Raw genomic sequence first — 13,659 nt, forward strand, 5'->3', positions numbered from 1 at the left:
ATAGAGGAGGGGTGATGATTTGGGCTTGTTTTACAGACACAATCATTGAGCAAACCATTAACTCCTTTGTATACTTTGCTATCCAGAGGACTTCATGGTTGACTCAAATGTAAGGCTATTGTCCCAAACTGGGTTGTGCAATAGGACAATGATCCCAAGCACAGTAGCTAATCTACAAAATAAAAGAATTAGGTTGTTACAGTGGCCCAGTCAGTGGCTTCATAGTGTAGTGGTTAACTAAATTGTCGGACACATGTAAGATGGGAGGAGACATGTCTGTATTGGTTTTCAGTAATGCAGGTCATGTTAGTAATAGCAGCCTTAAGACAGTGGGAGCAGACACAAATCCATGAGAGGAGCGCTTGTTGCAATGGGCCATTCAAAGTCCAGATTTCAGATTGAAATACTACGATAGGACCGTGAATGAGCTCAATAGAATACTTATTAACCTCAATATACTGAAGCAATGTTTACATTAAAAGAGTCAACCATAATGCCTCCACATGTGAAAGACCGCTAAAGTCATAGAGAAAATGAACTTGCTGCTGCTGCTAAAGGTGGGTTATACAAAGTACTGAACCAGAGGGTGTACTTACTTTTTCACATGACTGTAGTTATGCTGTCATATCAACTTCAAAAATCTGGGAAACTATCCCATTGTTTCTTATTACTTGATATTTTCTGCTAACTTTATTTAAGCACTTGCAATTTCACATCATTTGCCTGCACTTTGCACCAGTGCAAATAACACTTAAAATGACACCGGCAAATATGTTCCTCTCCTAAGGAATGCGTCCATATCAATGAATGCAGAGACCGTGGGAGAGCACACTGTGAAGTTTGACGACAAAACCTTGAGGGAAGGGATTGTGCGAATGCTTAAAGGCAACAGCAGCAGACCTGTGTGAGTCTCAGTCAAAACACAATCAGATGGTTTATGCATGCTTTATTATTGTGTTTTATTCAGGTGAAGTATTTGTAAATGTAAATCAAACAGAAATGTAGAAAATGTGGCTCTGCTGCTCTTCTTGTCCCTATAGCACATAGAAGGTTAAACATCAAACTAAATTTAATGTAAGGGAACTCAGGCAGCCCTGGAGAGCTCCAGTGTACAACTTTAGTGAATGTTTTGAAATTTTTATGGTGTTAATCTGAGTTTTCTTGTCTCTCTAGGATTATTGATTCTCTGCTGCCTAAATTCATCAGGGGTCCCAAAGGACCTGAGTCCAAAATGGGAACCAGGATGAAAGTAGGTTAGTTACTCTTTGTATTTTTTACCTGATCAAAGCAGGTCAGTCTCATTCCTTGTTGTTGGTGTATAAAACATGCACTTTGCTTTAAACCCATATCATCTCTTAGACTTGACAGACCGTCCAGACCTTCAGGCGCTGGCTTTCTTCAGGCCCATGTCAATCCAGCTTCAGCAGGTCAATGGGACGTCAAAGGAGGAGGCAGATCAGTGGTGGGTGGTGGAAGAGTGCTCCCCAGTTGTCACGTCCTCCGAGCACAAATGTCAAAGCATCGAGTTAGTGGTGTTCAGCGATAAAGTCAGCCCCTCCAGTCTGGGGTTTTTGGCCGGACACGGGTAGGTAACAAGACATTTTAACTGCATCCTGACAGGAAATCTTTCTCATAGCTGTGGATTCATTTACACACAAAACCTGTCCTCTTTCCCTCTTCACGACAGCATCGTGGGTCTTTACATGTCAGTGGTGCTAGTCATCGGAAAGTTTGTCAGGGAATTCTTCAATGGGATATCCAGGTCCATCATGTTTGAGGAGCTACCATGTGTCGACAGAGTCCTGAAGCTTTGCACAGACATTTTTGTGGTTCGTGAGACGGGAGAGATGGAGCTAGAAGAGACACTGTTTGAGAAGCTCATCTTCCTCTATCGATCACCAGAGACCATGATCAAGATGACCAGAGAGAAGAAAGACAGCTAGGGCTAAGTGGCTTGTCAGAATGCCCATGCTTTACGCTTGTAACTTGTGAAGGATGATTTCAAGTAAATAAAAAGAAAAGTACAAACGAAACATCAGCATGAATCTATTATTAGAAAATGGTCTGGCTTTATCATTAAGCTACCCTGCGTGTCCTTTCAATCATGGCCTCTGACATTAAGTGACAGGACAAGTTGAGAAGTGTTTTTAAGCAGCTCAGTAAATCATTGCTAAAGATATGAAAGGTCAGACATCAAGATGTACCACAGCCAAAAACCTCTCATGTGACCATAAACTAGAGGTCATTAATGAGAGAGCTGCACTGTTCACTAACTTCAATTCCTATCCAGAAAGCAAATTTGATGAATTTAAATGACCACCTACATGAAAATCTAAAAAATTAAGTGACCAAAGATCTATTATATTACCTGCCAGAAAAAAAACGTTACCCTATGATCTTAACTGCATTTAAGAGTAAAAAGCCCTATTGATTTCTTTTTAATGCAATTTGTTTTCATACCATTGGTTAACGCATGCTTTCGAATTACATTTTTTACTGGTATAAAAGATGGCATCCCCATCTGACTTCTAATGACTAATATACTCATGGATCCACACACATATACCTCTGTAAATACTACATTTCTGTGTATAACTATGAAGAGTACTCCATTGCTTTATATCAAAATAAAGTGTTTGACAAAAATCATGGTCTTATTGTGCAGTACTGTAAATACCACAATAGATTCACTACAACACTACAAGGGCAAGAACACAAGGAGACAAAAGAATTCCAACATCCATCTTTAATACAATTTTGATTACAAATGAAAAGGGGGCGGGGGGTGCAGTGTCATTCAGGTCCCCAGTCTAACACATCATCTTGATGTTAACCAGCCTTTATTTTTCTTCTCCACGGTGTGCAGGACAGGTAAGCTGCAGGACCTCACAACCCATGAGAAAAAAAAAAATATCTACATCATGGTCAAACATTCTGGAAGGAAAGCAAAGCAGAATGGAAACATTAATGAAAAGATCCTCATAAAATGTCTTCGTAAATCTAAAACATTCAGTGACTGTAAGGTTATAGTTAAACAAATTTGAGATCTTAAACTTAAGCTGTCAGCCACAAAGGACAGTACCCATGTTAGGAGCATGCCACGTGCTCCTAAACTCTCCACGCCTAATAAAACATCTACATTTCCCCTTCAGCAGAGTTTGTCACATTTGTTAAATGCTCCTGGAGCTCACCTCACCACAATAAAACAAGTTGGTGAAATATTGCACCAAGTCATCTAGTTCAGAGTCCTGATAAGAATGGAAACCACCACAGCACATATACAGTTAGCAATACGAGCATTTAACACCTGCTAAAGCCTGTGACCACTACTGAAACAACCAAATAAATGCACTCAAATGTTGAATTTTAATACTCAAAAAAACTTGTGTATTATAAATGTCAATGCATACTTACGTTTCCTAAACCAATATGTTCCTTTATATTTTGATTTATTTATTGAGAGCATTTGACTTTGTCTGAATAAAATGAACGCTAAACTGATGCACTGTTAAATTGTTATGCATTCGACAATTCAAATACGAGGCCAGCTTCACCATAACTAGACAGGACAACGATATGGAGCTTAAATGTGTGTGCAACAGTAATAATAACCCAGTACACCACTATTTGAAGGAGACACTGAAAGCACCGTCACAGCCGCCTCTCCCTGACATTCACTCTATCAGAGGGCATGAGCTGTGATCAGAACAGCGTTGGTACCTTTAAAGCTGATGAACTTACATGCTGTTTTATTTTGAGGTTTGAGGACTCTGACGTTGGACTCTGCGGCCCTTATAGCCTCGGCTTTGAACTGCGGCTTGAGGGCAGCCCGCACCGCGTTAGCGCAGATAGCGGAGAAGCGGATGTAGCTGCAGAGAGGACACACAGGTTAGCCACATGCTAAATGCTACCGACAATGATTTGTCTGTAGAGGACAAGAACAACCTCTTCTTCATTAAGAAACCACATACTATCAGAAGAAGTCCCACCTGACTCGGTATTGAGGTAATGCTACTGCCATAAATTAAACGCATACGGTGGGGAACACTAACGTTAGTAAACTTAGTATATTAGCTATGTAGCTAAATTGAGAATTTAACACTAAAAACCAACATTTTCTTTGACAGAGCATTCTGTTCTCATTTTAAACCCCGTTAAAATAAAGCAATCAACATTTACCACAAGCCATTTCATTGTAACTACATATTTATTTTTATTTTAATACCTCAGGCCTGCCTGTCTCCAGTATGCGACCATCTTGGCTGTGTTGTAGCTTCAAGGACAGGTCGGATGTCTGCGTGATGACGTATTTGACAGGCGCAAGACGTTTTTCCTCCCAGCCAATAAAACAGTTTTTGGTCGTGATTGACAGCTGGTACTTTTATTTGTCCCGCCTTCCGTGGATGAACAAAGTGCCTGGCTTTTTATTGTTTACTTTGAGTCGACAGTAAATTATAAAGTTAAATTTCGATAAAATAAATAAATAAGTGGTATGCTCTGTGAATTAACAAACCCTGTTTAAAAAAGTAATTACGGGACAGCTTGCCAGGGCTTTTTCTGTAATTTCACACATTTACTTCTTTTTAAGCCTAAATATTGATAGATAGTTTATTGATCCCAGAGGGGAAAATACTGTGTTACAGCAGCTGGCAGGATAAAAACCAAAAACAATAACGACAAGCCCCCCCCCCCAATAGTGCAGCCTTGAATAAATAACTAATATAGTTCATGTAAAAGCATCACGGGTGCATCAGGGCCTCATACTATGAAGGAGCAAAGACTTTACATTTACAACTGTAAAAAAAACCCACAAAATATAATAATAAAAAAAGAAGTTAAATAATGAACACTAAAAAGTAAGACAGAAAATGTGCAAGGGACTAGTAAAAATTACATTAATAATTAATATGTACACAATTAAGAAAACAGCTTCAAGAAGGTATAATACAGAAAGAGTCACACTCATAGATTTATTTCATTTACTGCAGCAGCATTTCTTTATCATGGAGAAAAATGGCAGACGTACAGTTGAAATTGCACTTCAGAAAAACTTTATTAATCCAAGAGTTAAATCATCGGTTATCATAGCAGCAAATATACAAAAAACAAGAAGCACTCATATAAATGTGTGTAGAAACAGAGTTATGATAGATAAACATTAAGATAAGTGGATAAACATAGAGCTATATGTGTAAATATAAATATACATATAACTATAAAAGGACAAGTATGTGTGCAAATATATGTTGTGGTGTACAAAAGTGACAAGGTGCATTGAAGTGTGATTAATTCTGCTAAACATGTGTGAATCTGACCCAAGTGGATGAATTAAAGAGTCTGAAAGCAGCGGGAAGGGACAACCTCTTCTAACGTTCCCTCAGACTGCGAGGTTAAAGTAACTTGTTGCTGAAACTGCTCTTCAGATTGTCCAGTGTGTTATGGAGGGGCCTGGAGTCATTGTCCAAGATCGCCAGCAGTCTTGCCAGCATGCTATCACTGATCACCTCCTCCAGGGTGGTGAGCTTCATGCCAACAACAGACTCTGCCTTCCTGATGAGTTTGTTCAGTCTGTTTGCGTCCTTTACTTTGATGCCTGCATCCCAGCATGCCACAGGAAAGAAGATGGTGCTCAAAACAACAGACTGATAAAACATGTAGAGCAGCCTGCTGCATACATAGAAGAATTTGAGCCTTGGTAGAAAGTAAAGCCGGCTCAGACCCTTTTTGTAGGCAGCATCCGTGTAGGCAGACCACTCCAGCTTGTGATCCAGCTGAACTCCCACATATACACTGAACTTGTTGGATGTGACTATTTCGGCATCAGTCCCACCAATGCAGATGGGGGAGGGTCGGGATCTGTTTCTGCCAAACTCCACCACCAGCTCCTTTTTTTGGCCACATTCAGCTGCAGGTGGTTTACCTCAACCACCTCATGAAGCGGTCAATCAGTCGATATTAAGCTATCTATATTATAACGCTATATTAAGTTGATATATTAAACTATCTCAGGGATTAAATGTGCAGTTAAAGTTCTTTACACTGACAGAAAGAGGAGTTTCACTGGTCACACCTATTTAATATCAAAGCGGGCTGTTTGTGGCCTATGTTATAAATGAGTTAGACATCCCTGCCTAAATGCTCTAAACTGAAATGTATGTGTTATGTAGTTTTAAACCACTGCATATCTACACAATGTGAATGAATGCAGTGAGTTTATAGGGTGCTGATTTTAATTAAAAACAACAAGTAGAATACATTTTCCTGCACAATGAATAAAAAAGAACAAGGTCAAGCAACTTGTGGGAAAATGTGAATCTTTGACTTGAAATAATTTTGCTACTAACAAATGTTTCCCACTAACAGGTCTGACTGATGGAGAATTCCAACTCAACTACAGATAAAAATGCTTCTCTTTCTTATATCAGCTGTGCAGCCAACAGTTTCAATTTCAATCTGAAGATTTTGCCACTGTTACCATAGCAACAGACAGTAGGACTTTTCTTCATAGGAACTGTGAATATTTGGGTTATTTTTGTGAATCTTTGTACTTCATATTATTCACATAATGATGTGACTGCATGGACAGTTAATCTATTAATTAAGTCCATAGTAAATGACGATGTATGCTGTAATATCAAGTTACACAAATCTTTGAAATGATACATTTACACAATATTGGATCTAAAATCGCTGATGGCTGACCTGGAATTTTTTTCTTTTAAATAATAAGATGGAAAAACCACTTTAAAAATGCAAACATTTCTTATATTTGTTATTAATGTTCACCCAAAGTGACAAAGGAATTTGACAAAGGAACTTTCACAGACAATGTCTTGAATAATCAGGCCACTTTCTTCAAACTGCTGGCATACTTGTGGTTCCTAGGCTATTTAAAAGTAGAATGGGGGTCAAAGCCTTTAGCTTTTAGGCACCTGTTCTGTGGAACTAGCTCCCATTTGGATCCTGGGGACAAACACCATCTGAGTGCTTCTTCTTCACTCACCTTTTTTCAGTTGCTATGTGTTTTTACACCACTCTGCAATTAATCATGAGTTATTACTTCCTGTTAAAAGGGAGCTTTTCCTTCCCACTGTTGCTGTGATTTGATGCCATATGAATAAAATTGAATTGAACCATTACATACACTTATATTTCATACATGGACCATTCATAGAAAATTATATAACGATCACTCTCTCTGGTGGCATAATCTCTTGCCATCCCTAGTACCACCATAGATTTGTACATGAAAATGTTGTTTATTAAATTAAGTTAGCATTAGCCTAGCTAAAATTGACACTGAATATAAGTTCTAAAACTAAATATACCGCAAAATGTTACCCCCCAATAAAAAATAGTTAAACATAGCATCAAATGGCTTGATTTGTTGTTGTCAGTAGCAACTAACAGTGCAGACTTCTGATATTTTGTGCAAATTTAAGCATGTAAAACTTTAATTATTTTTAATAAAAAGTGTGTGAAACTGAACTTAGACTTGTATTTCTAACTCATCCACTTCCTGTTGTGTAGCTTTCTGTGTAGCTTTTTTTTTCTTTTATACTTCTTGGGCATAGAGCTTATTTATTATATAGACTACACAGTACACAACATCAAAATTCACATTTTTTTATGTAACTGAAATATGTAATAATTTGGGCTTAAGCCAATAAGAAAGTTGCAGACTATGTTTATATGAAAAATTTATAAACATGTTTATTAAAATACATCAAATTCAGAATCAGAAAGACTTTATTTATCCTGCATTTGATGTATTTTATTACAGAATTTAACACCTGCATAAGTGTAAAGAAATGGCTTTGATTTTTCCACCCTAAATTTTTTATGCCACCCTAAGAACATTTCTCTAGATCCGCCCCTGCTGCTGAGGGTCTCAGAGGTGTTTAACACATGGATTATTCTGGAAGGGGTGCAGCAGCTCTGTCTGCCAGCAGGGGGAGCATCGCGGCTAAGACTGTTAAAGGTTTCTCACTCAGCCCCTCCTTCCTTCCTTCCTCTCTCAGTGTTCACGCTGTCATTTGTCGCCGGCTCCCGTGCTCTGACAGAAAAACGGTAAAAATGAAGATTTGGACGTCAGAGCACATTTTCAAGTGAGTATTTCTTTTTTTTTGCGGTAGTATTTTATAAAGTATGGTTGTTAAGTTGGCTATTTCTTCTTATATAATCAGTTTTCGTGGCTCCGTGTGCAGTCTGGGCGAAGCTTGCAGATAAGTTAGATAACACGAAGGCACGCCGCTTTAGTCGAGTTACCCAACGCTTTTAGTTTATATTAGTTATGTTTAGAAATGACTTTTGACTTCCCACCGCGTTTGATGTTTACAGCTGAGGCCTGTATTTGCTAAATGTATTGGTTTTTGAAATTAAAGTGCCCATTACCCGAGTTAACTTTTGTCGTTAGCTTTGTGCTGCTAACATTAAAGCTAATTTTTTCGCCTTGAATACTATGACTGTAATTATGTTTAGGTTTATTGTAACATTTCAGCCTTGGAGGACTGTTTTCAAATGCTTTCCCCGAGCCTTGGTATTTGTTACGGGATAAAGAAAAATTTAATTACCCGCGTGTTTGACATTATCGACGGGGAACGTTACATAACGGCCGGTCTGTCGTTTAAACACAATAAACGGTATATAATCAGAGCATTTCTGCTCGTTTTACAGCGACTGATAAATAAAATCAGTCTGGTTGCTTAAACCCTCTACTAGAAGTTTCCAGAGAAAAGCCGTGGGTGATGCTGCTGTGAGTCTGCGCTGTGCAGAGGGGGCGTTTCTTCTCCCGCCTGTCTGCAAACACAGACGCTATTGTGATTCACTATCAGCGATGTTGTTACATTCAAATGTCCCCATATTTGCAGAAAATAATTTTCTCCTATATTATTACGGGTCGTCTGCTAACTTGAATGTTTGAGACAAAGCGCTGCATGAATGTTTCTGACTGTTCGGAGCCACAAATGCACCACATCTTCCGCTTGCATTGCAAGATACTAAATGCACTAAACCTTTTCTCCAGCCAAAGAAGTCAAATCAAGCGATGTCTATTAAATATCTGTTCTAGTTCACTTGTACACTTGTTCTGATGGAGGTAGAGATGCACAATAACGCAACTGGTCCTTTTTGTTGCTTGTAAGATGAGTGAAATACAGGCATGGTGGATTTTTAAGTAGTGTTTACCTTAGTAACCTCAGAATCTAAGATGTTTTTCCACACTGAAGAGCACACTCTCAGCAGCAAGCATTGAGTCATCTTCAGAATGTTAAATTGCCCGTTTCTAACGTTGATATCGATTCAAACAGCCACCCATGGGAGACAGTGACCAAGGCTGCGATGCAGAAGTATCCCAATCCCATGAATCCCAGTGTCTTTGGTGTGGATGTTCTGGACAGAAGTGTGGACACTGAGGGACGGTTACACAGCACCAGACTGCTCAGCACAGAGTGGGGGCTCCCTGCTTTGGCCAAGTCGGTGAGTTAAAAGGATAAGAGAAATGATCGACGTGTTTTGTTCAGACTGGGTAATGTTAAGTTGTTTTTCCTTGTATCATTTCAGAGTTGTATTACTTTTTATTTTATTGTTTCCTGCAGATGTTTGGGGTCACAAGAACATGCACGTATGTCCAGGAACATTCAGTAGTGGACCCTAAACAGCAGACGTTTGAGCTGCAGTCTACAAACGTGAGTAGGATTGACAAATACTTTTATTATGCTTCATCAATACAGACATGAAAGCCGAATTGTTATGGAAGGATGTAACTGTAACCTGATCTCTGCAGTTGTATTTACTTCTCTAATCAGCATTTCTGTCACTATAGATTTGATGTGGTTGCTATGTGTCACCTTGTGGCAGATGCTGATATAAAAAGACTGATTCCAGGTGTGTTTTGTTCTTACAGATTTCCTTTACCAACCTGGTGTCTGTGGATGAGAAGTTGACATACAAGCCACATCCACAGAACCCAGAAAAGTAAGGGACTCATTTTTATCTTTCTCATCAGTTAAATTGGAGTTAAAAAGCACAACATTAAAAAAACCCTTAATATTATTGCAAAAAGGTTTTGAATGTTTAACTCCAAGATTTTTAAAAACAAAAAACTCTACAAATAAAAAATTTGTTTCAGCTGTGTTTGTGACTTTTCTATGCTTGCATATTCAGGACAGTACTGACACAGGAGGCTTTGATCAGTGTGAAAGGCGTCAGTCTGAGCAACCACCTCGAGGGTCTCATGGCCAAGACCATATCTGTCAATGCCAGCAAGGTAAAGCTGCCTTTAAAATCCTCCTTAAACTCACCTTGATAATATAGTTACTCTTCTGATTTTAAAATCCTCATCACTGCGCGTTATAATGTGAGGCATTTGTGTCTGTTTTAGGGTCGGGAGGCGATGGAGTGGGTAATCAGACGGTTAAACACAGAAATCGAGGAGCTGACTGCCACTGCTCGCGGTACCATGCGATCCCCCATGGCGGCAGCAGTTGCAGATAAATGATCTGGATCTTCCCGGTTTGTTACTCCACCATCATGAACCGATGGGCTTCTCTGTAATTTTCCCCTCAAAGGGGACCCTCACCTCATCTGCCAACACAGCCTATTAACCACAGCCCCATCCTTCGGCCCTGCGTTTGTTTGTCATGAGATCATTGTTAGTCCTTCCTCAGCAGTCTGCGCCAACAGACTTTTACACCAGTCAGGTAGTGACGAGGAAGCATTGAGCTGATGACGGTTTAAAAACAAAACACCACTTAAATCGGACTGCACTTGAAGCTCATATGACTTGGTTTTGTGATATGGAAACTTTTTTTAGAATTGAATTCACAGCGTGCCTCTGAATCATCTCACCAGGTTTTTCCTTTTGTCTCTCACATTTCATCATCGCTTTCAAATCTTCATAAACAAGCAGAGGAGGGCTCGATTGGAGCAACTTTAATGTCAACCTTTGGATTGATTGACCATGCCGTGCACAGCAAAGTTGACTGAAATGTCTCAAAACCAAATGCTGCCATGCACACAGACTGTAAAAGAATATGAAAGTAAAGGGGAAACTGTAAGTTACAAACTGCATCAGCTTTCTGTCAGGTGGATGGATCAGATTCCGTGTACATTTGGGTGATGTTTTCACCATAGCAGAAACATTTTGAAGAAGTGCAACTTCCCTCAGAACATGGGTTAGACTTTGAGGTCTGATACTGATACTGCATCATAACTGTGTCAGGGGTCACAGGAGAGTGAGAGAAGGTGTTGTAGAGCAATGAAGGCAGCTTAGACTTGTTATTTAACAAACGTCTCAGTGCATTTAAACCAAGTGGAGCAGACTGTTGTTTGTGTTACTAATGCATGACTACTGGTATATATGCCACAGCTGTCAGCACAGTGGACTGGACTTTTTTTTTTTTTTTGGTTCTTTTTCTTCACCCACTTGTGGGTCACTGTGGTCGAGTTTTGCTTCAAGAATACTTGATTTCTGAATTCAGTTTTTTCTTACAGTGATGTGCTGTATAGTTAAGTGTTACAGTATGAGAATGTAAATACTTGAATGTTTAACTTAATTTCAGCATATATACTTTAAGTGGCGGCAAGTCCTCGAAGGGTGCAAATTAAAAAGAAAGAAAAGAAGAGTGGGCACTGAGCAACGTGTCAGGATTCACCAGTGTTTAGTGTGTTGTTGACGCTCACCAGTGTTGTGGTGCAGCCCTACAGGGCTACGTTCAGGGTCACATTCTGTGCCTACATGAGAAATAGAAATAACCAGTTTTACACCCCAGAACACTTTATTCTAACTTTATTTGTGGCAAACGAGCTCTGTTTTATTTGATTGTTATTTATTTTGTATTTAACATTTACAAAGGCTGAACTGACCAACTAAGAACTGTTGGCTTGTGATGTTGTGCAAATTTGGTGCATCCCCCCCCTCTTTAAATCTTTCTTGTTTGTGTCATAAAGAACTCTCAGGTGCTACATTGTTAACAATGGTTAGTGTCCCTAATAAGTTTTTCAAAGACCACAAGGAGATGAAAGAAATGTTACATCCCTTTTTTTTCTTTTCTTCTTTTTGTACTTACTATAAAATGTACAAAGCTACAAATAGAAGTTTACATCAGAAGGGTTTGTGGTACATCTTAAGCTTTGTACAGTGTTAAAGTGTCCCTTCTTGGATTTCAGCAGCATCACAGGTCTTCCAAGATGCTCCAAGGTTAGCTTTCTGTTTCGACAGCATTACATGCGTACTTCCAGTTTGACTCATCATTTAAAACAGTAACTGTCTGGTTTTCAGTTTCATCATGTGCAACCCACCTCTTGATCATTTTGTCTAAAACCTGACCCGTCCACACAGTCTCATTTCATGAAATGTGATGTTTTTCTATGGGGTACATTTTGAGAACAGTGGCTGTAAATAGGCTTGTATTGATACTTTGGTGGTGTTACATTCCAAGAATGTGAACGTGGAACAAAATCTAAAGTGTGCACACTGAAATGTTACAAAATAAAGAGATGTCATTGTTTCATGAACATGGTGTTGAGGATTTGTGTCAAAGATTAAATGGTTTTAAATTCTGTTCACTGCTGTCTGACTTTATGAATCAAACACCTCTTTTGGAATTTTCCTTTTAAAGACATTGCCCTCTGGTGGTAGAATAAATAATGCAGTGTACTGTCACCAGCTACAATAGGATTGTCTATTAGGGTGCTTTTTTTTTTTTTTTTTTTAACTCTATTGGTATACTCAACAGTAGTTCACCTGCTAGTTAATGCAAAAATCCAATCAGCCAACCTCAGGTAACACCTAGATGGATTTACACACGTAGATGGGCTCAAGGTGACCTGCTGAAGCTCAAACTGAGCATCATAATGAAGAAGAAAGGTGATTTAAGTGACTTTAAACAGCGTGGTTGGTGCCGGATGTGTTGATCTGAGTATTTCAGAAACTGCTGATCTGGGATTTTTCTCCACACAGAGACTGGTCCAAAAAAAGAGTTCAGAGGAGAACGACAGACTGCTTCAAGCTGATTTGGAAGGCAACAGTAACTCAAACCACCGCTTGTTACAACAAAGTATGTAGGAGAGGATCTCTGAATGCACATCAAGGTTTTTATAGTTAACTAAAATTAAACCCAACATAAAAACGAAGAACTGAAAAGAATTAATTAGAAGTATTTTCCTTACTGTTAGTATCTGAGTTTAGTACAAATGTTATTAGAGCTGGACTAATGAGGACACTTTTGGGTGTCTACAAAAGTCAATGAGTTAACTGCTTTAAAGAAATTCTGTGTTTTTATTGTAATATCTGTACTAGTTTTCCTAGAGCTTGCCTCTGACATATGCACTTTGTGTTATAATAATTAAAAAGACCCAATAAAAACTAAGGTGAAACAAGAAAATCCTCCCTGGAGACAAACTGAAGCTAAACTGAACTAAAAACAAAATAATCAAAATGAAATAAAAATAAAAAACTAATTAGAAAATACAAAACTACAATAACTATGACGCACATCGCATTGAACCTTAAAACGGAAAGCTACAGCGGCAGACAAGCACACTGGGTGCATCTCCCGTCAGTGTGCCTCTTCTGATAATGCACCATGCCAAAAAGTCATCTCAGTTGGTTTCTTGAACATGAAAATGAGTTCACTGTACTCAGATGAACTCCACAGA

The 13,659-nt window shown here is 38.9% G+C and overlaps 3 protein-coding genes across 3 annotated transcripts in view; 2 read left to right on the top strand and 1 right to left on the bottom strand.

The window, feature by feature from the left end:
* si:dkey-11f4.7 (piezo-type mechanosensitive ion channel component 2) overlaps positions 1-2,635 on the top strand; it is a 30,648-nt gene extending 28,013 nt beyond the window's left edge. Inside the window, exons 53-56 of the mRNA XM_014339685.2 lie at positions 788-904; positions 1,174-1,253; positions 1,360-1,585; positions 1,688-2,635. Of these exons, the coding sequence (XP_014195171.2) occupies positions 788-904; positions 1,174-1,253; positions 1,360-1,585; positions 1,688-1,943 (679 nt within the window). The 3' untranslated portion in view covers positions 1,944-2,635. The remainder of the gene's footprint in view (positions 1-787; positions 905-1,173; positions 1,254-1,359; positions 1,586-1,687) is intronic.
* Positions 2,636-2,731: 96 nt separating this feature from the next.
* Positions 2,732-4,334, bottom strand: atp5f1e (ATP synthase F1 subunit epsilon). Its single transcript, XM_005941130.1, has 3 exons — positions 4,226-4,334; positions 3,742-3,869; positions 2,732-2,934 (listed from the first exon to the last, which is right to left on the bottom strand). Coding segments are annotated over exons 1-3 (162 nt in total). The 5' UTR covers positions 4,258-4,334; the 3' UTR covers positions 2,732-2,932.
* A 3,626-nt stretch (positions 4,335-7,960) lies between these two features.
* LOC102294318 (PRELI domain containing protein 3B) lies at positions 7,961-12,516 on the top strand. The gene is made up of 6 exons (XM_005941135.3): positions 7,961-8,108; positions 9,309-9,477; positions 9,597-9,686; positions 9,905-9,975; positions 10,165-10,267; positions 10,382-12,516. The coding sequence occupies exons 1-6, from the start codon at positions 8,077-8,079 to the stop codon at positions 10,496-10,498; spliced, it is 582 nt and encodes a 193-aa protein (XP_005941197.1). The 5' UTR covers positions 7,961-8,076; the 3' UTR covers positions 10,499-12,516.
* Positions 12,517-13,659: the final 1,143 nt, after the last annotated feature.

The sequence above is a fragment of the Haplochromis burtoni genome, unplaced genomic scaffold (genome assembly GCF_018398535.1).
Source record: "Haplochromis burtoni strain Fernald_Lab_line unplaced genomic scaffold, NCSU_Asbu1 Contig_60, whole genome shotgun sequence".
Taxonomy (NCBI): domain Eukaryota; kingdom Metazoa; phylum Chordata; class Actinopteri; order Cichliformes; family Cichlidae; genus Haplochromis; species Haplochromis burtoni.